Raw genomic sequence first — 27710 nt, forward strand, 5'->3', positions numbered from 1 at the left:
TCTGTATATTATGATAATACTATAAATATTTCCGCAGTTGCTCTGTCGTGTTCGGTCTAATGTAGTGACGGCGTTTGTAAAATACATTTATTTATGTTGGGACTTGCGAATATAAAATTAGTGGTTTGAGAGAAAAAAAAATATTTAGAAAAATGGTGAGTGAATTTGTTAATTGAAGACATGAGTGGATGAAGGGGCTAAGTGCGATTTATAAGATTTTTGAGTTTTTAAATTGAATGAAAGTGTTATGTGCCTATAAATCAGATTAGACCTTAAAACTCCGGGTTTAAAAGATATTTTTAGATATCGCATTCACTGGTGGTAGGACCTCTTGTGAGTCCGCACGGGTAGGTACCACCTCCCTGGCTATTTCTGCCGTGAAGCAGTAATGCGTTTCGGTTTGAAGGGTGGGGCAGCCGTTGTAACTATACTGAGACCTTAGAACTTATATCTCAAGGTGCGTGGCGCATTTACGTTGTAGATGTCTATGGGCTCCAGTAACCACTTAACACCAGGTGGGCTGTGAGCTCGTCCACTCACCTAAGCAATAAAAAAAAATGAAGGAGTTATTTACGAAGAAAAAGTACAAGCAACAGAAGTTTATTGCCCGTTTTCTCAAAATTAACAAATTTTATCATGTCCCTTTCATCCACTCGTGTCTTCAATTACAACTTATAATTATTTACATTATTATATTCCTATTTGCAGATTTTATTGATGTCATTTTTTTACTGGTGGTCCCCCCGTAGTCGAAATTCGACTATAATTAATTGAAATTATAAGTTTGTACACTATTATGATTCTATTGTCAAATACTATATTATACTTCCTATAATCACAGATTTCGCCAAGACTACACTTTAGACAAATATTAATAAAGACAAAACAATATTAATCTATTCTGAATTTGACCGCAGACTGTGAGCAATAACAAAAGTTTGACAATAAACAAATAGTATACATGCGTGTGTGTGTGTCAACTACATGGTAGTGTGTGTAATATTTTGCTGTGTAATGTTTTTTAATTGATTAAATGTATTTTTTATGCATAATTTAAAATATATTAACATTTTGTGTCTCTGTAAGCGTGGGAAATTTCATACTCTTCCGTCCGTGACATTTTCGTAAAGAGGGGTACAAAGTTTTTGCTTCACGTATTAATATACCTAGTCTTGCCATAAATACTGAGACAAAGGAAAAAAAATTCTATTGAAAATAACATTTATTACTTTTACAGTGTGTTACTTTAATATTCTTTCCCTTACTGCTTTGATCACCTTTTTCGTACGAACACTACGTGGACGGCTAGATCTTTTTCTGTCACAAAGGAGGTCTCATTGCGCCTATAAATAGCCCGGTACACAAACATTTTACTAATACCAATCGTATGGAGAGTTTTAAAAATTGCATTTGGCTCCATACCTACTTTGTGTAATGCAATCCTGTGAATCGCTGTCGATTCGGTTCTCTTTATAACCACACTCTATTTTAATATCGCAAAATATTGTACAATGTATTGGCGCCAAAATGAGAGGTTCTCTTTATAACCACACTCTATTTTAATATCGCAAAATATTGTACAATGTATTGGCGCCAAAATGAGAAAACTCAATGAGCAATCATATAAAAATGACAGATTCCAAATTCAAATGTAATATTTTGTTTATTTTTAATTGTAACAGTATTTATTGCCAGACTAAGTATAGATGTATAGTTATGGACTTATATACTATTTTAGTATATTATTTATTTATTCAATGACCGATTTTGTGTACATTTTTTCAAATATATTAATTAATCAGTTGTCAGTGTTACTGGTCATAAGACATACGTAGCGGCCATTTTGGGCTCTTTATTATGTAGCTTATTAGTATTACTCGTAGTATTTCACTTTTTAATTGTGAGAAAAAATACAACTTCGCTATAGAAGTAATCGTGGGCTGTACGGTGATAACTAAAACTGTGAATTACGTAAATTTCTAAGCGTTGCGTTTTAACTTTTACTTCGTACTGTTTTCTCCTTCCATACTCCTCTATATATACCATTTCTTCGCTCACTCCTCTCTTACACATATCGTCTTTCACGCAATCCATGCATTTTTTCTTAGGTCTACTCTTCCTCTAAAGCAGTGGTCGTCACACTTTTCTGGTCAAGGGCCACATAGGACAATATGTATCACTGCGGGTCACACATTTTTGGACTGCTTAGTTGACCACCAGTCAATTAACATATTTCATGTTATTATTAATAATATTGTTATATCTATATATTAATACGTGAAGCAAAAACTTTGTATCCCTTTTTACGAAAATTGCGCGGACGGAGGAGTATGAAATTTTCCACACTTATAGAGAATATAGAGAAGAAGTGCACAATGCTAATATTTTTTTAAATAATGCATAAAATATACATTAAATCAATAAATAAAACATTACACACACTACATACCATGTATTTGACGCACACACGCATGCATACTATTTATTGTTAAACTTTTGTTCTTGACGTCTGTTGTCAAATTGAGATTAAATATTGTTTGTCTTTGTTAATATTTTTTATAGTGTAGTCTTGGCGAAATTTGTGATTATAGAACTGTAAAATACAATCATAATAGTGTACAAACTTACAATTCCAATTAATTATAGTCGAATTTCAACTACTGCGGGACCTCTAGTTTATTTTAATATTACAAGATGAATTAATTGAATATTTGACAATTAAAATTTCAACAATTACATGTGTCCATTTTTTTGACGGAATAAATGAAAATGACAGACAACTTAGCTTTAACGTATTTTTATTGGGAACTAGTGGACCCGGCGAACTTTGTTCCGCCACACGGTTTGTTTCAAACACATCAACTGGTCAACTTCAAAATTCTATTATAAATAACCATAGAATATATTACGTTTAGCTGTCAGTTGCGTTTTGTTATACCACGTTTTATGACATGTCCCAATGGGAACGTGATAAAAAGTATGTCCTTCTCCTGGTTCTAAGCTACCTCCTCACCAATTTTCAGCCAAATCAGTTCAGCCGTTCTTGAGTTATAAATAGTGTAACTAACACGACTTTCTTTTATATATATAGATTGATCCCATTATCTACTAAAATTGTTTGCTCTGCCGCGGGCCCCAGAAATATCGTCCACGGGCTGCAGTTTGACGACCACCGCACCACATTCATAGTTAAAACACTCTTAATAACCTCATTGCCATTTCGTCTCATCACTTTTTTCTTTTTCACCGTGGAAGTTAATCATGAGTACATATAAATTTGTTTAGAATAATCGGTACATATACCCAGCGTTACTGGATACGAATACACAGACCGTCATACTCGTTAGGCCACGGACGTTCCAAATATTGCGTTATTTCAAATCAATTATAATCTATACTAATATAATAATATAAATCTCGCGGTTTTACGGATGTTCCGTTATAACTACTGAACAATGCATACGATTAACTTGAAACTTGGTATCCATGTAGAAAATACACATGTACTTAATGGATAGGCCAATATTTATATGAGTGTTGGACTCCCTACACCATTTGCGGGGGCGTTAATGATGAGAATCTTTGTGGAGGTGAGAAATAATAATGTTAATTTTAAATGCCCAGCGAAGCGGACGGGTACAGCTAGATTTTATTATAATTACGCACGTGTCAATAAATTTTACTACAGTCTGTTCAATTTTCAATGTTAGGATCAGAAACTGTTTCACGGAAAAACGCACTTTCTTTCAGATGATACGAAGATTCACAATTGCAATAGCTGTTTGCTTCTGTTTGGGTGTCGATGCGTACAAGATACTGACAGTGTTTCCTGTGCCGGGAAGAAGTCACGGAATCCTTGGAGATGCTGTAGTCAGACATCTATTGGAAGCTGGCCACGAGGTAAGGGTTCATTAAAGCTGTGTTCATCAATGTCCAAAGCTCAGTCACGAATATGGCCGTCTGGTGTAGTGGTAAGTGACATGATCACTACACAAGGGAGTCGCGGGTTCGAATCCCGCCAAGGGAGGATATTTGTATCATAAATATAAAATGTCTTTTCCAGGGTTATGGATGTATATTAAATATATGTATGTGTATAATAAAAATATTACATTTATTTCCGTTATCTGGTACCTGTAACACAAGTTCTTTACGAACTTACCACGGGACCAGTTAACGTGGCGTGGTTGTTAGTAATTAATTATTTATTTATTTATTATTTATATATCCAGGGGTGAAATGCTATTTGGTTGAAGCGACATTTCGCTTAATTCGCGACAATTGTCATTGTAATTAAGGGTGCGTTTTATTTGGTACTCGCGACCCGCCCTCGCTTCGCTTCGGAAACATTAAATTTTATTATTGATAGCTAAGTCCCGTGATGCTACCCGCGGTTATTGTCGTACCGCGGGTGACGCCGCGGGGCAAAGGTAGTCTAAAAACAAGTAGTTACTCCTTATATCATCAGCTACCTATCAGCGAAAGTCCCGCCAAAATCGGTCCAGCCGTTCCAGAGATTAGAGGTAACAAACAGACAGACAGACAAAATTAAAAAAAAAAGTTTTTTTGGTATATGCACTGTGTATACATACTTACGCATTTAGTAAAAAGTGGTTATTATATTTATTACAAACAGACACTCCAATTTTATTTATCTGTATAGATGATCATCAACGGTTCGACGTTTTTAATATTAAGTTCAATTAAGTTTACTCCATTCAAATAGCTGAGGAAGCTTTTTTGCTTTGTTATATTTTTTTTCAAATTTTAAACTTTAAATAGCTTTCCAGTAAAGTTACAAAAATGTCGCTTAAACCAAATAGTCTTTTACTCCTCGATATAAGTAGGTATATTAAAAAACGTGAATCTATGCTATTCTGAAAATCAGCTTATAAAGTTATGAGACACGAGTGTTAGTTTAAAATTCGCATCGAAATTTTGAACGATGACGTCATGATAATACACATACAGTCATAATCTATATATATAGGTATAAATGAGTTGCTGATCGTTAGTCTCGTTAAAACTCGAGAACGGCTATACCGATTTGGCTAATTTTGGTCTTGAATTATTTGTGGAAGTCCAGAAAAGGTTTAAAAGGTAGATAAATATGAAAATGCTTGGTATTAAATAAAAATAACAATTTTGTTTTTCCTTTGATGTGTCCCCCGTCGGACGTTCATAGGGATGAGACTATTTCCTGTTTCTGACGTGAAACGGTCAAGCAGTTTGGAGGGCGTGACAGTTACTGTAACAATACAATTGACGCTTCGAATTTATGACTCAGTGTCGTCAGCACCGTGCTAACCCATGCATCAGCCCGCTGAGTTTCTCGCCGGATCTTCTCAGCGGGTCACGATTCCGATCCGGTAGTAGATTCATTTGTGAAGCAATTGCTCTTGAGTAGTTAGGTCTCCTTCGGAGACGCTCGGGCAGTTGTTAGCAAATCCCACCCCTCCTGGCTGAGCCTTTGCTCGCCCACCTGTCCTGGTGAAACTGGGAAGGCCTCCAGGCCACCAGTAATCTTTCAATAATAAAAAAAAAAGTATTCACGCTATGTTTTCAATGAGCTCTGCTATTTCTTTAGTATCGGGTGAACTGTGTGCCAATTTTCTTACGCTATAATTAAACTTGTACACAACAATCGAAACAAAACGTTTAAGTATTTCCAGTCGTTGCCAATTATGCTGGTGACGTGTAATATATGGCAGACAGCCAATTTGAGGAATTGCAAGAATCTATCTAAAAAAATTATTGTTTGTAGTTTTGGTTAGTCGTATTTTTTGTGTACGCTTCTTTTAGCATGCCTTTATTAGCTTAATATGTACGTATGTTTGTTGGTAAATAGCAGAATCTTTGAGCGTAATTCTCACAAAATTCACCACGACCAATCAACTTGAAAATTTCCACACACATCAAGGATCGATGACAGTTTCAACTGAAAAAAATATTAGTTCATTCAGCTACTGAAGCGTGGTTTGTAAGCTTAGTTTAAGCTTGCATAGTAGTTTTAGGTATTACGGGGAAGGATTATCTTCTTGGTATGGTACAAGCGCGTTTCAACGAATATACCAGTGTAATAGTTAGCGCCCCTGATTGCAGGGTTCGATTCGACCGATTGCAGGGGTCATATCGGGCAAACGTTTGTGTGATAGACAGATTTGTTTTCTCTTTTTCTGGATGTTTACTGTCAACATACATATTTACGTATATATTTAAACAGATATAAGTATGTGTATCTATCCTTCAGACACAGCCTACTGAGTTTCTCGCCAGATCTTCTCAGTGGGTCGCGTTTCTGATTCGGTGGTAGATTCTGCAAAGCACTGCTCTTGCTAGGGCTAGTGTTAGAAACCTCACCAGGTTAGAGTCCCGTGAGCTCACCTACTCATTCGGCAAATCTAACATGACCCCTCGAGGTCTCTGATTTCCATAAGGAATTTTGGGAATTTGCGGAAGCTTGGGGCCAAATGATCGCGTTATGTCCCCTAACATTGACCAGTGTTAGTATAGCGCGCCCGGCTACCCTGCGTAGTATCTATTATTACCCAGTTTTATCCACGAATTATGTGGAAATCACTAATAAAAATCGTTTTTAAGGTGACACACATAACGCCGTTTCCGAAGAAGGATCCGCCGCCGAATTTGGTTCAAATAGACGTTGCGGCCAACAAGGCGGCGTTTAATGGTAAGTTTCAAACCTAACTTAAAAGAACCTAATTATTGATGTAGAACCTAGAACTATTTTGATACCGATGATAAAGGTCGAGTACATAGATGAACGGCAGGATAGCTGATGTCGTTGATGTTCCTTGTGGAATTCAGCATTGCCAGGGGCATAGCCAAGGAGGTATTTTCGAACCTTTCGCAGAAGGTCATGTTAACACTTGCACCACATGGCAAAACAGATCATGCGGAGTGTACCGCTGAAGAACGCAGAGGGTCCAAATAGTATTCACTCCGTTCTGGTGGCCTGTGGTGTGATTGCAAAAGGAGATGACGTCATCGCAAACAATTCATCAGACTGCACCCAAGTCACATCCTACACTTGACTTTTGCTCTATCTATTTGACATTATATCACATTCGTTATAATCAATAATGCGTCTTTGTTGTTCGTGCTTTGTGCATTCGAGGTCGATTTATCAGATAAAAAATGAAAACTGCATATGCTATGTTTATGTGTATTGTTGTCATCTCAGAAAAGGTTTCTTACACCTGGTCCACGAATAATAAGGAGGGCGCGAGTGATATAGGAAACATTAGTTTCATAGATGATATAGATTTTTGTTTTGGCATTTGGCAATTGTTTTGGCATTAACGGGTGTCTGACTTCATGGTTCACTTGGCTTTAATTGGTTACCGAAACCCATAGACATCATTGACGTAAACACCGCCACGCCTCTTGAAATATGAGTTCTAAGTCTCAGTTTTAAAGTACAACGGCTGCCCTGTTCTTCAAACAGGAATGCATTACTGCTTCACTGAAGAAATAGGAAGGGCGGTGAAAACTACCCGTGCATACTTGGAAGAGTTAAATTTAATCTGGTAGCTGTTGACTTTGCAATGATGCTCGGTCTTGAGAAAGCTTTTCGGACTAGGCGAGCTATCTCTAGGCCTAAGTTCACATACCAAAATATTATTGTTACTATAAGATTATCTGAGTGAATTTCTCGAAATACTCGTATCTTTGAAAGTTTTGACAAAAATCAAATACTTAATGATGGAAACAATTGCTTATGAGTGTGGATGAGCTTATGGCCTAACTAGTGTTAAGTGACCACTGTCCTTGGTATTCTTGATGTCCATGTGTATCATTGACCATTTAGCTTCAAATAGGTCTCGTTTGGCTAGGGGAGTAATGAAAAAAATACTTAATTTATTTATTTATTCATGAGTTATTTCTACCATTTCAATCACGTAATGATAGTTTTTTTTATTTCGTGCACAGAGGACTACATAGATATAAAGGCCTTGATGACAAAGGAATTTAACCTTAAAGACAAGAATGTACTATTTTCATTGATGAACAACATAAGCAGCTCCACTATTCTGAACGAGAATGTTCAGAGGCTATTGAGGGATCAGAGTCGTGAGCAGTTCGACGTGATCATAGCCGAATGGATGTTCAGTGATCTATACGCTTCGTGAGTTCCTTGAGTTCCTTGAATCCAGATGTGTTTAACTATTGTTGTAACTATACTCGAGACCTTAGAACTTTAATCTCAAGGAGTTGCAAGTAATGCTGTATGGAGACTGTTCTTTGAATGCCTAACTGTCGTTAAATAATAAATGTTCACGATTGACTTCCACGATGAAGGAATAACATCGTGTAATAAAAATGAAACCCGCCAAATTATAATTTGCGTAATTACTGGTGGTAGGAGCTCTTGTGAGTCCGCGCGGGTAGGTACCATCACCCTGCCAGTTTCTGCCGCGAAGCAGTAATGCGTTTCGGTTTGAAGGCGGGGCAGCCGTTGTAACTATACTTGAGACCTTAGAACAGATATCTCAAGGTGGGTGACGCATTTACGTTGTAGATGTCTATGGGCTCCAGTAATCACTTAACATCAGGTGGGCTGTGAGCTCGTCTACCCAACAAAGCAATAAAATAAAAAAATAGCACCTGAGTGTACTAGGCGCGGAGATCCATAGAAACCGGCCACTGAATTTCTAGCCGGATCTTCTCGGTGGATCGCAATTCCGATCCGGTGGTAGATTCTGCGAAGCACTGCTCATGCTAGGGCTGTGTTATCAAATTATCTCTCAAATTATCATCTGGAATGGCCCCTTAGGCTACTAGCGATTTTTAGGTAGGAAAAAAAAAAACAAAATTGTGTAGCAAAGGGCAATTTTTTTTTGCTTAAATGCTTGGACATGCTCTCGACCCACTTGCTGTTGAGCGGTTCTCGGAGCCCATAGACATCTACAACGTAAATACCGCCACCAACCTTGAGACATGAGTTCTGAGGTCTCACTAGTAACAGTACAACTGAAGGTGACATAGACTTGGGGTGAATTTATATTAACATATTTACCCAGCTGTCGACCTATAGAATACGGAATGACAATTAAAGGTTCACGATTTATGACGTCACTGTGACGTATGGACGAGAGATACAGCAAGATCTTTTTTGTTGCGCTTGACAAAATCCTTTGCCTATCTGATCTTAGGTGGCTACTGGAGTCAGTTGTTATCGCAACCTTCACTTATCTTGATAGGTCGGAGTGTCAATGGCATATCGAGCTAATCGATAGATAAATCATTTTATTTTGAAAATTAAGATATATCTATCTATATATATATAAAAATGAATTGCTGTTCGTTAGTCTCGCTAAAACTCGAGAACGGCTGGACCGATTTGGCTAATTTTGGTCTTGAATTATTTGTAGAAGTCCAGAGAAGGTTTAAAAGGTTAGATAAATATGAAAATGCTCGGAATTAAATAAAAATACCAATTTTGTTTTTCCTTTGATGTGTCCCCCGTCGGACGGATTCCTTTTGTTTTAAGTTTATTTTATACAAAAGTTTAGGTCTTTTATATTTTATCGATTGAGGCAGTACGAAATCTGCCGGGTCAGCTAGTTTAAGATTTTTTTTATTGGTATTTCTGTTGGGTATAGATAACAAATGTAATCCAAGTATTTTTGGTCTAATGCTTTTTTAGATTCCACGCTGTTCTGGATTGCCCTTTGATTTGGTTCTCAACGATCGAACCTCATTGGATGGTGCTCAGATTGATCGATGAATATCCAAACCCAGCGTACACCTCACACTTTCAGGACAGCTTCGAAGCACCGTTTACATTCGTGGAAAGGATGTCTGTACTATCATCACAACTTACGTGGAGCTTAAGCTTAAATACGTGAGTAATATAAATAGTTATATTAATACGCGAAGGAAAACTTTGTATTTTTTTATTTTTTATTGCTTAGGTGTGTGGACGAGCTCACAGCCCACCTGATGTTAAGTGGTTACTGGAGCCCATAGACATCTACAGCGTAAACGCGCCACCCACCTTGAGATATAAGTTCTAAGGTCTCAGTATAGTTACAACGGCTACCCTTCGAACCGAAACGCATTGCTGCTTCACGGCGGAAATAGGCGGGGTGGTGGTACTACCCGTGCGGACTCCCAAGAGGTCCTACCACCAGTTGTATCGCTTTTTACGACAATTGCGCGGACGGAGGAGTATGAAATTTCCAACACTTATACAGAATATAGAGAAGGAGTGCAGAATGTTAATATTTTTTTAAATTATGCCTTGATTATGCCATGATTATTAAATCAATAAAAAAAACATTACACACACTACCATGTATTTGACGCACACACACATGCATATTTAATTTTATTGTTTATTATTTACGCATTATTTATTGTCAAACTTTTGTTCTTGACGTCTGTGGTCAAATTGAGAATAGATTAAATATTGTTTGTCTTTATTAATATTTTTCTATCATGTAGTCTTGGCGAAATTTGTGATTACAGAAGTATAATAGTCTTTGAAAATAAAATCATAATAGTGTACAAACTTATAATCTCAATGAATTATAGTCGAATTTCGACTACTGCGGGACCACTAGTAAATAGTTAAAATGAAATTTTATAAAGTAGAATATATGTACAACGTTTCATAGTCAATATCTAATATAACATTCTCGTGTCACAATGTTCGTTCCCATAGTCCTCCGAAACGGCTCGACCGATTTTCGTGAATCTTAGCGTGCATATCGGTCAGGGTTGAGAATCGACCAACATCTATTTTTCATCCCCCTAAATGTTAAGGGTGGTCCACCTCTAAATTTTATTTGTTATTTTTTAGACAATTTTTTTTGTTTTTATTTATTTATGATACAGCATACAAAAATACATACAACCCTAAATTTTCACCCCTCTACGATCAACCCTTATTTTTTATTTGCTAATTAAAAACTTTAAAAATGTTTGCGAGAATTTTGTTTTTATTTTGTCATGACGTAGAATAAAAAAAATCATATTACTCTGAAATTTTTACCCCTCTACGATCAACCCCTATTTTTTATTTTTTTATTATAAACTTTAATTTTTTTGGCAAGATTTTCATTTTTATTTTTATTTTGTCATCAATTAAAATAAAAAATCTGATGTTACTCTCAATTTTTCATCCCTCTATGATCAACCCCTATTTTTTATTTGTTAATTATAAAGTTTAATTTTTTTGGCAAGTTTTTTAATTTGTTTTGTCATGACTTAAAATAAAAAAATATCATATTACTCTCAATTTTCACTCTTATACGATCAACCCCTATTTTTCCATCCCGATTAATATATTTTTTATTCTATGCACAGATCCGCAATAAGGTTGCAAGGTGGCAATCAAATATTATAATTGTAGTACGATAGATTCTTATTCAGAGTTTATAATTTCATTCTTTTAATTATGATTTTTTTTTAATTGAATTTGATCTCCCGCCCTCGCCGCGCCGGTCGACTACTGATCAACTATCAATCGATCAGCTATCCCCGCCAGGTGTCACCACTCATCCAAACATCACGTAGTAGGGATGAGGACGAAGCCGGTCTCCTGTCTTACTCACTCACTATACATCATAGATCATCATATACACTTAATATATTTGAGAGCTATACAATACTATACATTTTTCAGCCATGTTTTTTTGGTTTTATTTGTGTATCAATAGTATGTTCAGTAGGTCAGAGAATCGGCTACTATCTATTTTTCATACCCCTAAGTGAAAAGGGTTGTCCACCCCAAACATTTATTTTTTATTTAAATTTTTTGGATATTTTTTTTTTTTTGTTTATAATGAGGTATTATGTGGTTAAATGAGTCTTTTTTCTACAGTAGAATTTCCCTAGAAATCTTATTTAAAGCAACACAACGTTTGCCGGGTCAGCTAGTTACAATATATAATTTGATGTCATGGACTATGGAAGTCGTTTCGTTAATGCTATTTTCTAGTAATATTTTTCCCATATGTTTATTGGTTTCGACATATCTTCCACTTGCCTACTCCCCACCGCTTTTTTTAATCACTTAGCTGGGCGGACGAGCTCACGGTCCACCTGGTGTTAAGTGGTGACCGGAGCACCTAGTCATCGACAACTTAAATGCCGCCACCCATTTAGAGATATGAGTTCTAAGGTCTCAGTATAGTTACAACGGCTGCCCCACCCTTCAAACCGAAACGCATTATTTCTTCTCGGCAGTAATAGGCAGCGTGGTGGTACCTACCCGTGCGGACTCGCAAGAGGTCTTACCACCAGTAATAACGCTCTAAATTTTCTTCTCGTGGGTGTCAAAAATGTAATGCTATTCTCTAGGATTCACATCTGAACATATTTGCCATTGCTAACCCTAATGTCGGTAGGCAAATGCATTAGTAATTTTTGTCATAAAATAATCAATTATCGGGTTGTTTAGTTTTTTTACAAACACGAAGTACCGTTAATCTCAAAAGCATAATAAACTAAGGTGTATCATCATCAAGTTATTGACATTGAATTACTCATCCAATCGCAATATGATAGATAAAAAGTGTAAAAGTATGGCAATTGATTGTGAATGTTATTGATCGATTGATGCAAGATCAAATAACGGTAAATTAAATGACGCACAATTATGTATGTATACGAGAAGCTGCCCACAAAGGACAATGCCCAAAAGTGGGCCAACTTTAAATCAAAACTATGTGTACTTGAAAAACTATGCCTTTCACGTTGTTTAGTTTATGTATCAACATTTCTTTCAACCTGGCATTGTTTTACAAAAAAATAAATTGCTTTTTTGATAACATCCCAAAACTGAGTGCCATAGTTTTTAAACTCGTCCATAGACAAAGGGCTTAGCCCATAAAGCCTTATAGTAAACCTTTAAGCTGTCAAACGAAAGAGTCGTCTGTGACTTGAACAACAAATAAAAAAAAAATAGCTAATGGTTATAATTCACAGACTTTTTAGTTTATTTTTGTTCAATTCAATATTTATATATTGTTATAATAATTATTACTTAAAACCATGAATTATTTAATATTTTTAGATATTATTGATTCCATTAGTAAAAATCTCAATGGCCTACCATTACTCTATTCTTATTTTAATATATGATCAGAGAGTTTTGGCAGCAACCCGAGTGAAGCGTCACTTGAAGTTTTATTTTAATGTTTTTTTAATAGTTTATTGTGATTTCTAATATATAAATTGGGTGTTGTTTTGTGTATTGAACGTCAATAATCGTTGTTGTTATTGAGGCATTGGAATAAAACTGTGGCTAACATAGCTGATAGCAGTGTCTGTTTTTTTTTTTCAAGATAAAATGCCTGCGGAAATTCACGCTGTATTGTTTTTATAATTTTGCCTCTTGGTTATCACATGCCCTGTTATGTATATTTACTTATTCTTTTGTTGTGGCCTACTACTAACTAGCTACTAAATTACAAACCCAATCCAAACAACCAAACGGTAAACAGCCGTCGTCGCCCAAAACATGTCTTCTCTGATCCTCCTGATCCACTCTCGGTGCTTTTAAGCTCCCCAAGCAACAGTATTTTACTGGTGGTAGGACCTCTTGTGAGTCCGTACGGGTAGGTACCAGCACACTGTCTATTTCTCCCGTGACGCAGTAATGCGTTTCGGCTTGAAGGCTGGGGCAACCGTTGTAACTATACTGAGACCTTAGAACTCATATCTCAAAGTGGGTGGCGCATTTACGTTGTAAATGTCTATGGGATCCAGTAAACACTTAAAAACAGGTGGGCTGTGAGCTCGTCTACCCATCTAAGCAATAAAAAAAAAGTGTCACGTACGACTAAACTATATGACTATTACGACTAAAGTATACCTACTGTAGACGTTAAATAATAGTTTTAATTAAACAAATTATTCTCAAATTATACAATTTGCTTCTTAGGTGGGTATACGATCTTGAAAAGTATATATACGACAGCAATATTGCTCCTATAATAAAAAAGAACGGTAAGCCAGTACCGAACTATGATGAAGTGAGATACAATGGATCTTTGCTGCTCGGTAATTCTCATGTCTCGTTGGGAGATGCGATTAAGGTACCGATTAATTACAAAGCCATTGGTGGTTACCATATTGATGGAAATGTAAAAGAATTGCCACTGGTGAGTATTCTTTGGAAATAAACTGCTTAAGTTTTACTTACAGATGATTACTGAACGACTTTGAAATTACCACATACAGGTAAAGGTGGTCTTTTACGAATTATCAATCCTCTTAATGAAATATATGTAGTAGGAGAGCTGATTTTCGAAATTTTTGAAATGCGAGCTGATGCTATAACTATACTATTGACCTCGCACTAAAACCAGCCTGGATTTCAACGCGGAGTGCCGAATCGCTATGAGGATAAATCATCACGAATGGTATTCGTGATAGTTGAACTTTGCCAATGTTATGGAGTTTAGGTGAAATCGTTACCCATTTTATTAGAAACATCGATTACGTTTGTTTCAAAGCTGCTCAATTTGCCCGAGTTCTTGCAATCGTAGTTAAGGATATACACTACCCATGCGGTGTTAAGTGGCTACCGGAGCTTATAGGCATCAACAGCGTACATGCCGCAGATCCCTCAGACATGAGTTCTAAGTCTCATTTTTACAGCAAAACAGCTGCCTCACCCTTCAAAGTAGTTAGAAAAAATGAAAAGGGAAACATCTGTTTTTCGGTGAAGTGGGTGCCTTGTTAATGCCAAATGAGTAAACGAACTCAAAATTCACATAAATTAAACCTACGAAACACCTAGACAGAGTAGGTATTAGAGCGAAAGTTTAAATAATTCGATCAAAATTGTACAGGATCTACAAAAAATAATGAACGAATCAAAACACGGCGTCATTTACTTCAGTATGGGCTCGAATTTGAAGAGCAAAGATCTACCGAAGGAGATTAAAGAGGGACTATTGAAAATGTTTAGCCAATTAAAGCAGACGGTTTTATGGAAGTTTGAGGAAAACTTATCGCCATTACCGGAAAACGTTCATTTATTGAAATGGGCACCGCAACAGAGTATCCTGGGTAAGTTCTAAAATATTTTCGTTGTGTCTTTAAGTGATTGCGGTGCGAAAGTATTCCAAAGTTTTAGTAATCGCGACGAATACGGATAGAATTGACAAAATAAAATTCGAAACAAAGCGAACAACACAGTCAAATAGATTTTTTTTCCGTACCTATGCTGATAGCCTTGAGAGGCTATTTCAGCTTCTCTTTGACGTGTGGGTGAGCTCACGGGGCAAAAACCGGAGTGTTGCTAATACTGGCCCTAGCAAGAGCAGTGCTTCGCAGAATCTACCGCCGGATCCGAAACGTGACCCACTGAGAAGATCCGGTGAGAAACTCAGTGGGGGTTTTGTCAAATACTCTTTAGCTTATAAATTGTAGGATTTAACTATGTATTGAACTGTAAAACTTTTGTTTCGTATGTACTAAAAATCGTCCGGATTTCCCCTTAATAGATTTAAGGCATTGGGAATAGCAACAGACAAAGTTAATCTAATGATGGCGTGATTCAAAATACATGATTGGTTTAAATTATTTAATGTTTGTATAATAGTTAAATAGGAGTATAGATGTTGATGACAGGAAATGACTAGGACTATTTGAAGATGATTATAAGTTATTAGTTAGAAAATTGCCAACTACAACTAATCAAAGAGAACGCACACTGCTATTTAAGTAATTATTTCATTTTGCTGCTAAGAGACAGAGCGAAGAGTTTATTTTTGTACGCGAGATGTAGACAAGAATAATTTTAGATTTATCGGTGCTCATACAAGGCAAGTTTTTTTTTAAGTTACCATTACCTTCACAGACTGGTGGTAGGAACTCTTGTGAGTCCGCGCGGGTAGGTACAACCACCGTGCCTATTTCTGCTGTGAAGTACTAATGCGTTTCGGTTTGAAGGGTGGGGCAGCCGTTGTAAGTATACTTGAGACCTTAGAACTTATGTGTCAAGGTGGGTGGCGCATTTACGTTGTAGATGTCTATGGGCTCTAGTAACCACATAACACTAGGTGGCCTGTGAGTTCGTCTACCCATCTAAGCAATAAAAAGAACAGACTTAATATTTTACATTCCTTGTTTTCAGCACACCCGAACTGCATTCTTTTCATAACTCACGGAGGTCTTCTATCGACAACAGAGGCTGTACATTTTGGTAAGCCCATCATCGGCATACCGGTCTTTGCCGATCAGTTTGGTAACGTCAACAGAGCAGTCCAGAAAGGTATTGCGAGGAGAGTGGATTTATCGTTCACGATGGTCCGTGACCTGGAGGAAGCTGTTGCGGAAATGATCAATAATTCTAGGTTAGTCGGATATTTTGGCTGTTAGGAGTCGGTTTAGAATAGTGGACTAAGTTCTTTGAGTATTATATCAGTGTTTCGTGTACCAGTATTAACTGATCGTAGACCGTCGAACACGAATGAGTAGGTACCACCTATCTATTTCCTATCTATTTTTGCCACGTAGCAGTCATGCGTTGCAATTTCAAGGATGGGCACTAAGATCAGGAAGGTCATTAAACGTTGCAATTGGATATTTGACATCACGTTTCAAGATGGAGGGTGGTATTGTGATTCCAATGGCCTCCGTGAAGTTACTTGTCAAAATGTAATAAAAATTCAGTAAAAATCGTTAATTGGAAGGCAAGATTATTTCACAGTAAATTTAATTTAAAAAAATAATAAAGCACATCTTTGTTCAGAAGAGACCAGTCTTGCAGGATGTGGGTGATGTATTGTAATTTTGGCTTACTCGATATTTCTTTTATAGGTACATAGAAAAAATAAAGGAGTTATCTTTGATATATCACGATCGTCCGGTGTCTCCGGGTGCTGAGCTGGTCCACTGGGTGGAGCACGTCGTCAAGACTAAAGGAGCTCTCCATCTGCGATCACCAGCACTGCACGTGCCTTTCTACCAGAAGCTGTACTTAGATCTGCTCGCTATTGTTCTGGTCACGTCAATCGTTTTGAGATTTATCTTCAAGAATACTCATTGTAACGTACATTTTAAACATAAAATTCAGTGATGGTGATATTATTGTATAGGTTTTGTACTTTGGTTGGTAGACGTCGCAGAACCTTGCAGATATATTGTTTTATTTGTTCGTATTTATTTATTCAGGTGTTAGGGGTTAGCTGCACTTTCAAAAAATAAATTTTATTACATCATATTTTAATTAAAGTGATACACGTACGGACGCAGACACTAAATTTACAATGAATATTAAATTATTAATAAGTTTATTCTCGTTTGTATTAACATGTGATTGTTATAAAATATTGATTGTATTTACGACTCCTATGAAAAGTCATAATATACTTGGAGAGGCTGCAGCGGAGTTATTGTTAAATGCTGGCCACGAGGTGAGTTTTATAATATAAGAGATTACTTTTTTAGGCTGTTACGAAATAAATAAATAACAATAAAAAAACACTGTTTTATTAAATGTCGCTATTGCGGGCGACGAAAGTTTTGCGCCATACTAACCAGAGATATAAAGTGAAATTTTTTCCCAAATTTTGTAACTTCTTGGCAATACAAAATGCCTTTGAAGAGTTTGTTGGCTCCTGGCTCCTGTACACCTGACTTCTTCAAGGAGGGCGTTAAAAAAATAAGCACTGTCAGAGAAGCATTAATATCATTGGTTCATATTTGGATTATAAAAAAAAAAAAAGTAACTTTTTGTATACTAAACGGCAACTTCATAGGTAAAAAACTATTATAGTTACAGTAATTAAGGTAAAACTAATTAAGGTAGAAAAATAAATGTTTTTTCTTTATTCTATTTGTTTCTTTTTCTTTTTTTTTTGAGCGCTATATTGCGGTTGGGAAGCAATTTTTAGCAACGAATATAGTGCCGCACGCATGATAATGTCGATATAATTATGGCGATGTTTCTATACTTTTGATAGAGATGAACTCTCTAAAAAAAGACAGGCATGGTAGACATGACATGTCAATGCCGCCACCCTCCTTGAGACACGAGGTCTGGATCTCAATTGGCTGTCACTCTCTACCTTCAAACATCGCTTCAAACTATATTTTAGTGATATTTTATATATTTTGACATTCAACAAGTGTGTCATACTGACATCTATGTTGAAATAAATGATTTTGAATTTGAATTTGAATTTGAACTGGAATGCAGTACTAATTGGCGCCAGTAATACTAATGTGCCATTTTTGGCGTTCATATTGTTATGGGTCACTGCAGCTGCTATATTACAGTTGAGCCACATCACCATCATCATCATCGTCATCAGCCTATAGGGGAACACGAGGAGTGAAGTTGTGTGATTTATTGTGATAATGAAGTCGTCGTGGCCTAAGAGATAAGACGTCCGGCACATTCGTGTTAAGCGATGCACATGTGTTCGAATCCCAGGCGGGTACTAATTTTTCTAATGAATTACGTACTCAACAAATTTTCACGATTGACTTCGACGGTGAAGGAACAACATCGTGTAATAAAAGTGAAACCCGCAAAATTATAATTTGCGTAATTACTGGTGGTAGGACCTCTTGTGAGTCCGCGCGGGTAGGTACCACCGCCCTGCCTATTTCTGCCGTGAAGCAGTAATGCGTTTCGGTTTGAAGGGTAGGGCAGCCGTTGTAACTATACTGAGATCTTAGAACTTATATCTCAAGGTGGGTGGTGCATTTACATTGTAGATGTCTATAGGCTCCAGTAACCCATTCTAAGCAATAAAAGAAAAAAATTGTTGATGTATTCGTTTAATAGTTAACTTGCGCCAGAGCGGCTTTGAAAAGGCGGCACGACATGAGAACCCTCTTGTCGTGGCCGCTGGGAATTACATATCCGATCTTGTAGACCGAATGGTAAATAGTCGACGTCGCACAAAACACGTCATTACGGATCCTCCCGATCCATTAACGGTGCTTTTAGGTACCGCAAGCACCGGTTACCGTCCTCGTCGAACCCGTCGCTTGCGACGAAGGGCGCGACGAGTGAATTAACCCATAGACACAGCCCACTGAGTTTCTCGCCGGATCTTCTCAGTGGGTCGCGTTTCCGATCCGGTGGTAGATTCTGCGAAGCACTGCTCTTGCTAGGGCCAGTGTTAGCAACACTACGGTTTGAGGCCCGTGAGCTCACCTACATGTTATGGTGAAGCTGAAATAGCCTCTCAAGGCTATCAGCATAGGTAGGAAAAAAAAGTAGTTAAATATTAGAACTTTAGATGGGAATTCTGTCGCATATCGTCTTGTACTAGTTAAATATATCAATATTTTTTTGGTGATAAATTTGTAAATCGTCCCATTCAGTTCCGATTGCATCGCCGTACAGTCCGGACGCGTTTTTACGAAAAATTGTCGCTGCCGTCGCGATCTTGTGTCTCGAGTTTCGTTGCATTGTCGTTGTCGCACCGATCGCGGCATTGTTGCGAATTCTTGACGCACTATCGCTGGCGTCGCGACCTTGTGTCGTAAAAGCGATTCGAGCTTGTTGATTGTGCACTCGCAACGACAACTTCACACTATCATTTCACTCATCTCATTTATTAAATTTAATTATTTATTCGGCGTGAAAAACAGTCTCTTTCGAGACTAAAACTCCACTGAGATCACCGCTTGTTGTGGCATTCTCACAACCCAGTGGAGCCCTACCTTCCCAACTTTCCACCCCAATTCCCAGCCGACTGCCGTTTTCACGGCAAAGGCACTCCCCCCCCTTGGAGCTGGTAAAGCTCAGGGGGTGAACTCCTACTCAGGGGACTCGCCTTTCGGCGAGTGTGCCTTAAGTCCCGGGGACGCCCCCCCCGGGCAAAAGAAACCATGGAAGAAGAGTTATTAGGGTTTCTCGGGTTACTTGCCGAGAAGTACCCGGTCCTATCTAACCTCACGGCCGAATTCGCGGCCTACAGGGCCGCCCGCGCAAGTTCCCCCCCGCCCGCGTCCCTCGCCGCGTCGTTCAGAGCCGCACAAACATGCCCCGCCCCCAAATCCATTTCGAGCGCACGTATTCACGTAGCGACTCATGAAGCGCCTAGCGCCAGCGAGGCGCCTAACGCACCCGCGACGTTTACACCGATCTCGTCCGTCGCGTCGTCAATCGCCAACTCCGGTTCAGACTCCGATACCGGATCGGAGATGGACTTCGAGTCCGCGACGAGCCCGCAGCCCGGAACCTCCGATGGGTTCAAAACCGTCACGCGCGGCAAAAAACGCGCCCGTGCCGTGGAACCGTCCACAGCGCCAAAACAGCCCAAGGCCGCGAACGCGTCGCGACCTAAAGTCGTGGTCTCACCCGACTCCCCTCGCCGCGCAACCCCGTCGCCGAAACCCGCGCCCGTCAATAAAATTACCGCGCCCCCGCCCGTAATCCTACGGGAAAAATCAGCGTGGAACCGGGTATCCCAGGCCCTTACGGCCAATAAAATAAATTACTCCCAAGCGCGTAATCTCGCGCACGGGATTCAAATTAAGGTCGCAACGCCGGGCGACCATAGGGCCCTCACATCTTACCTCCGAAAAGAGAGCATAGGTTACCACACCTATGCACTCCAGGAGGACCGCGAGCTCCGCGTAGTAATACGCGGAGTACCAAAGGAGCTCGACGTCGAGCTAATTAAGGAAAACCTAATCGGGCAGGCGTACCCGATAGTAAGTGTGCACCGTATGCACAGCGGTCGGGACAAGTTCCCGTATAACATGGTTCTCGTCGCGCTAGAACCTACTCCGGAAGGCAAACGGATCGCCTCAAGTCTCCGCACCGTTTGCGGTTTATCAGGGGTCACCGTCGAGGCCCCACACAAAAAAGGCACTCCCGGGCAGTGCCATAGGTGCCAACTTTATGGCCACTCCGCGCGCAATTGCCACGCGCGTCCGCGGTGCGTAAAGTGCCTCGGTGACCACGCGACAGCCGACTGCTCGCGGGTCAAGGAGACCGCGACCGAACCGCCGAGCTGTGTGCTCTGCCAAAAGCAGGGTCACACGGCCAACTACCGCGGATGCCCCAAGGCCCCGCGGAAGCGTCTGGCCAACGCGCCACTGAAAACCGTCGGCCCAAAGACTTCGGCGCCCCGCGCGCCGAAACCTGCCTTCGTGCCGGCACCGGTGCCCACCGTCTCCGCGTGGGCAAAACCGCTGCCGCTCACGTTGGCAGGGAAACCACCGGCACCCCAGCCCCTGCTCGCGCCGCGCCCCGCCCTCGCGCCCGGTCCCGCGCCTCGCCCCGGCCCCGCGCGGCCTGCCGTAAACGATTTTTCAATCGTGCGGGATTATATCGCCGCGATAAATATAGATCGCATGCGCTCGTTCGCCGACGCCATGCGCAGGGCGGTCACGGCCGATGACCGCCTATACGCGACGTTCGACCATATGGACGTCATCGAGTCCGTCCAGCGTACGCTGGCTTGATTACCGGTAATCAATGGCCAACAACGGTAGGGTAAAACCGCGTTCCTTAAAGTTAGCATTTTATAATGCTAACGGACTCGCGCGTCAGCGCGACCAAGTATATGAGTTTCTCCGTGACAATCTCATCGACATCCTTCTGGTGCAGGAGACCTTCCTAAAGCCCTCGCGTCGCGACCCCAAAGTCGCGAATTACGTCATGGTTAGGAATGACAGACTCTCCACCCGCAAGGGCGGGACTGTCATTTACTATAGGAGGGCCCTGCACTGCGTCCCTCTCGATACTCCCTCGCTCTTACATATCGAGGCGTCAGTGTGCCGCATCGCGCTGACGGGACACCAGCCGATCGTCATCGCATCCGTCTATCTCCCCCCTGACAAACCCCTCCTGAGCAGTGACCTCGAGACACTGCTCGGTATGGGGGACGCGGTCATCCTGGCAGGCGATTTAAATTGCCACCACACTAGGTGGAACTGCCATCGCACGAATGTGAACGGTAGGCGTCTCGACGCGTTCATAGACGACCTCACATTCGAAATATTCAACCCCCCGACCCCCACGTGCTATCCGTACAACGCCGCGCGTCGTCCGAGCACAATAGATCTGGCACTGCTGAGGAACGTAACTCTGCGCTTACGCTCCATCGAGGCAATGTCAGAACTCGACTCAGACCACCGACCTGTCGTCATGCAGCTCGGTCGCCCACTCAACCGCGAACCAGATACGAGGACCATGGTGGATTGGAAGAAGCTGGGCACGTGCTTAGCTGACACCGCTCCACCAATCCTCCCTTGCGGCCCGGATTCAACTCCATCCCCCGAGGATACCGTCGAATCCATAAACATCTTCACTGATCACGTCTCGACGGCGATCATAAGATCCTCGAAACAAGTCGATGTGGAGGACTGCTTCCACCGCATCAGACTTTCCCCCGATCTTAGGGACCTCGTTAGAATCAGAAACGCGGCAATCCGGGCCTACGATCGATATCCCACGGATTCAAACCGGACTCGGATGCGTCGCTTACAGCGGGAGGTCAAATCCCGCTTAAGCGACGCCCGAAACGAAAACTGGGATAGTTATTTAGAAGAACTCGCGCCCACTCACCAAGCATACTGGCGACTAGCTAGGACCCTCAAGTCCGAAACTATCGTCACTATGCCGCCTCTCGTACGCCCCTCAGGCCAACCACCGGCTTACGATGACGATGACAAGGCAGAGTTGCTGGCCGATGCACTGCAAGAACAGTGCACCACCAGCACTCAACACGCGGACCCCGAACACACCGAGTTCGTCGACAGGGAGGTCGAGCGCAGAGCTTCCCTGCCGCCCTCGGACGCGTTACCCCCCATTACCACTTCCGAGGTTAAGGAGGCGATCGATAGCCTACAACCACGGAAAGCTCCCGGCTCCGACGGCATCCGCAACCGCGCGCTAAAACTGTTACCAGCCCAACTGATAACGATGTTGGCCACGATATTAAATGCTGCTATGACGAACTGCATCTTTCCCGCGGCGTGGAAAGAAGCGGACGTTATCGGCATACACAAGCCGGGCAAACCGAAGAATGAAACCGCGAGTTACCGCCCCATCAGTCTCCTCCCGGCGATAGGCAAATTATACGAACGGCTCCTTCGTAAACGCCTCTGGGACTTTGTATCCGCGAACAAAATTCTGATAGACGAGCAGTTTGGATTCCGCGCCAGACACTCGTGCGTCCATCAAGTGCACCGCCTCACGGAGCACATCTTACTAGGGCTGAACAGGCGGAAACCCATTCCGACAGGAGCCCTCTTCTTCGATATAGCGAAGGCGTTCGACAAAGTCTGGCACAACGGTTTGATATACAAACTGTATAACATGGGAGTGCCAGACAGACTCGTGCTCATCATACGAGACTACTTGTCGAACCGTTCGTTCCGATATCGAGTCGAGGGAACGCGTTCCCGGCCCCGTCACGTCACAGCCGGAGTCCCGCAAGGCTCCGCCCTCTCCCCGTTACTATTCAGTTTGTATATCAACGATATACCCCGGTCTCCGGAGACCCATCTGGCGCTCTTCGCCGATGACACCGCCATCTACTACTCGTGTAGGAAGAAGGCGTTGCTTCATCGACGACTTCAGACCGCAGCTACCACCATGGGACAGTGGTTCCGGAAGTGGCGCATCGACATCAACCCCACGAAAAGCACAGCGGTGCTCTTCAAAAGGGGTCGCCCTCCGAACACCACGCTGAGCATCCCTCTCCCGACTAGGCGCGTCAACACCCCCGCCCCCGCCGTTCGCCCAATCATGATGTTCGACCAGCCCATACCGTGGGCCCCGAAGGTCAAATATTTAGGCGTCACCCTCGACAGTAGGATGACATTCCGCCCCCACATTAAGACGGTACGCGACCGTGCCGCCTTCATTCTAGGACGTCTCTACCCGATGATATGTAGGCGAAGTAAAATGTCCCTTAGAAATAAGGTGACACTCTACAAAACTTGCATACGCCCCGTCATGACCTATGCAAGTGTAGTGTTCGCTCACGCGGCCCGCATACACCTAAAAACATTTCAAATTATTCAATCCCGTTTTTGCAGGATAGCCGTCGGAGCCCCGTGGTTCGTCAGGAACGTCGACCTCCATGACGACCTGGACTTAGAGTCCATCAGTAAGTATATTCAGTCGGCGTCCATGCGCCACTTCGATAAAGCGGCACGACACGAGAACCCTCTCATCGTGGCCGCCGGTAACTACATTCCCGATCCTGCGGACAGAATGGAAAGCAGTCGACGTCGCCCAAAACACGTCATCTCGGATCCTCCCGATCCACTAACGGTGCTTTTAGGTACTTCAAGCACCGGTCACCGTTCTCGTCGAACCCGTCGCTTGCGACGAAGGGCTCGACGAGTAAATTAACTCTCAGACACAGCCCACTGAGTTTCTCGCCGGATCTTCTCAGTGGGTCGCGTTTCCGATCCGGTGGTAGATTCTGCGAAGCACGACTCTTGCTAGGGTTCGTGTTAGCAACATCGTCAGGTTTGAGCCCCGTGAGCTCACCTACTAAAGTTAGGGTTACGCTGATATAGCCTCTCAAGGCTCTCAGCTTAGGTAGGAAAAAAAAAAAAAAAAAGTAAATCGTCCTATACTAAATATTTGTTCAGATTACTTCTCGTCGAACCCGTCGCTTGCAACGAACGGCTCGACAACGAACGATAGGTAGGGAAAGAAAGGTTCATTTACAATATTTTTATGTTAATTCGTTTGAAGGTTAGGAGATTTTAATATTGACAGAAAACACGTGGCATTTTAATTTACAATACGTCATTTGAGATTTTAATGATTTATCTATCATAAAATGTAAAATAATAATATTTCATGAATGCTCTTTACGAATTTGAGAATTATTATGTATACATTTTAATTAAGGTCAGGTGTTTTTACTATTTACAAAAAATCACGAGGAATTTTAATTTAATATTCATCATCTGAGATTTTACTATATTTATAAGTATAATATAAATAAAAAAATTGTTTGCCAAAGAAGTTTCACTTCTGACACGTGACAAAGTGTGCGCACGCACTTTTTTCCTTTCTTGGGCAGCTTGCACCTATTTCGTGTAGAACCAGATTAGTATATGAATTTATATATATGTTATATATAATAATATACAGCTAATTTCACAGGTCACATACGTGACGCCCTTCCCAAAAGAATCTGTTCCCGATAAGATGCGCCAGGTAGATGTAACTTACATCGGTAAAATGGGTACGTATTCCGAACTTACTATACGTATTTCTAGCAAAAACCAAAAAAACGCTGAACATCCATTTATTTTACTGGTGGTAGGACCACTTGTGAGTCCGCGCGGGTAGGTACCACCGCCCTGCCTATTTCTGCCGTGAAGCAGTAATGCGTTTCGGTTTGAAGGGTGGGGCAGCCGTTGTAACTATACTGAGACTTTAGAACTTGTATCTCAAGGGGGGTGGCGCGTCTACGTTGTAGATGTCTATGGGCTCCAGTAACCACTTAACACCAGGTGGGCTGTGAACTCGTCCACTCATCTAAGCAATAAAAAAAAAATATAAAAAAAATTTGAAGCGTATTAAAAGTACACTATGTAACTTTATTATTATCAGGAGAGATTTTTTTAATCTACCTATTCGCTGGTATCCCAAGAGGCTATTTCAGCTACGCCCGGACGGGTAGGTAAACTCACGGGCTCAACCCGAGAGAATTTGCTAACACTAGCCCTAGCATGATCAGTGCTTTGAAAAATCTACCACCGGATGGGAATCTCTTGATCGATCTCAAAACTAGGTGAGCTGTCTATGGGTTAATTCGCTCCTCGAAGTCTTCGTCGTATTCGACGAGTTCAGGATCAGGAGACTACAATGCGGTTCTTACGGATCCATCACATCCAATAAACTTTGCATTCGACGCCTTCAGCTCTAGCACTAGGAGCAGGCTTAGGGACCCCGGTAATCGTACTCGTCGAACTCGGCAAAGAGGTCGACGTGCAACCTAACCCATGCATCAGCCCGCTGAGTTTCTTGCCGGATCTTCTCAGCAGGTCGCGATTCCGATCCGGTAGTAGATTCATTCGCGAAGCAATTGCTCTTAAGTTGTTAGGTCTCCTTCGGAGGCGCTCGGGCAGTTGTTAGCAAATCCCACCCCTCCTGGCTGAGCCTTTGTTCGCCCACCTGTCCTGGTGAAACTAGAAAGGCATAAAAAAAAAGTTCAATGTTTCGGCTTTAGAAATTCATATTATGTAAAAATAAAATAGAAAAAGTAGGTACAAAAAAATTGGTATCAAAGTATATTTATATTAAATGTCGGGATATATATAAATAGAAATATGGAATTTATTGTAAATTGATTTATACACTAGGTATATCCTTATTTTTTTTATTTCAACTAAAAAACATATTTTCAATATTAATATTATTCTGAAACTGCTCGTAATATCAAGTCAAAGAAAGAGGCAAACTGGTATTTTGTTCACGCATAGGTATATTTGTTGGAGAGACCACATCGTTAACTCCATCGTCAGATATCATAGGGGCGAATAGGGTGATCGGGCTAATAGAAATATTGAGTACACCAATCACGTTTGTTGTTTTAGAACAATTTAGAAATCTTCTCTTGACGTTAGCAAACGAAAACGAATGACAGTTCTTAGGACGGAGGCACCGCTCTTCAAGAACGCTGGTTGGTAAGTGTGATGGCGTCTATCGCGCCTCCATCGGCTAGGCTCTGTCGTAACACGAAGTTAGCCGAGTTCCGACGATACCGTGATCGTGCTGCCATCTCTCGGGAATCGTGCTGCGTTTCGTTTAGCTACCAAACTAATGACCGTCTCAGCTAATGTATGTTACGAACTCGAATTGTGGTGTTTCGGATTTTGTGGTCAATTTTTTTATTTTACACAATATTTTGTCTGTCGCACATGCGGAGACTAGTTCGCAGCCCACATAGTATTAGATAGTTACCGGTGTGCTTAATGCGAGTTTTTTAACGTTCTCGATAGCGTAAAAGTTAACTCATATTTGTATGGAATGGGATCGTTTGCATACGTTTGCCGCTAGGGGCGCTGTTCCAACTCCATACAAAATAGGACAAACTTTTTTTAAAAAAACTCGCACTAAGCACACGGTACTGAAAACGTGGATATGAAACTTGCACGACGACGATGAATGAAAACGTTGTTAAAAACATTTTTAGGTTTGTTTGATTTAAAGGGGTTTCTTAGAAATGACACTGTTAAACCAATGTCTCTACGTAAAATATCATACTTCATGCATGACGTGAACGTAAAAGCCATACAGAATGAGAATCTACAGCAACTTTTAAACGACCCTACTCAACGATTTGACGCAGTCATCGTCGATTGGTTGTTCAGTGAAATTTTCGTAGGGTAAGTGTTTTTATTATATTGCTCATTCTAGTTGCGAGTTACTAGTATAATTATTCGAGTATTCGATTTCCATCGACTGTAGAAACTGAGCCGTTACCTGTGAGTCTGATGTTGAGTGATTAGCGCGGCCCATTGGCAGCATATAGCAAACGCCGCCACCCAGTTTGAGAACATTCGCCGCGGGATCCTGAGAACGTTTTTTTTTATTGCTTAGGTGGGTGGACGAGCTCACAGCCCACCTGGTGTTAACTGGTTACTGGAGCCCCATAGACATCCACGACGTAATGCGCCACCCACCTTGAGATATGAATTCTAAGTCTCAAGTATAGTTACAACGGCTGCCCCATCCTTCAAACCGAAACGCGTTACTGCTTCACGGCAGAAATAGGCAGGGC

General features: G+C 41.1%; 2 protein-coding genes across 2 annotated transcripts in view; both read left to right on the plus strand.

Moving 5' to 3' along the window:
* Nucleotides 1-14: 14 nt before the first annotated feature.
* Nucleotides 15-17274, plus strand: Ugt3 (UDP-glucosyltransferase protein 3). The gene is made up of 9 exons (XM_028169509.2): nucleotides 15-155; nucleotides 3751-3900; nucleotides 6601-6688; nucleotides 7951-8146; nucleotides 9668-9865; nucleotides 13913-14132; nucleotides 14826-15045; nucleotides 16115-16334; nucleotides 16801-17274. Exons 1-9 carry the CDS (start codon nucleotides 153-155, stop codon nucleotides 17057-17059), a joined length of 1554 nt encoding a protein of 517 aa, XP_028025310.2. The 5' UTR covers nucleotides 15-152; the 3' UTR covers nucleotides 17060-17274.
* Nucleotides 17250-27710, plus strand: part of UGT10289B (UDP-glucosyltransferase) — an 18359-nt gene continuing 7898 nt past the window's right edge. Inside the window, exons 1-3 of the mRNA XM_028169512.2 lie at nucleotides 17250-17396; nucleotides 25085-25166; nucleotides 27123-27315. Of these exons, the coding sequence (XP_028025313.2) occupies nucleotides 17250-17396; nucleotides 25085-25166; nucleotides 27123-27315 (422 nt within the window). The remainder of the gene's footprint in view (nucleotides 17397-25084; nucleotides 25167-27122; nucleotides 27316-27710) is intronic.

Source organism: Bombyx mandarina, chromosome 07 (genome assembly GCF_030267445.1).
Source record: "Bombyx mandarina strain Sakado chromosome 07, ASM3026744v2".
Classification (NCBI taxonomy): domain Eukaryota; kingdom Metazoa; phylum Arthropoda; class Insecta; order Lepidoptera; family Bombycidae; genus Bombyx; species Bombyx mandarina.

Bases quoted from the DNA above. Each gene is read 5' to 3' on its own strand.
- Ugt3 (XM_028169509.2), top strand. The intron at 6,689-7,950 runs GTAAGTTTCAAA...TTTCGTGCACAG, and splicing joins CAACAAGGCGGCGTTTAATG to AGGACTACATAGATATAAAG. The intron at 15,046-16,114 runs GTAAGTTCTAAA...CCTTGTTTTCAG, and splicing joins ACCGCAACAGAGTATCCTGG to CACACCCGAACTGCATTCTT.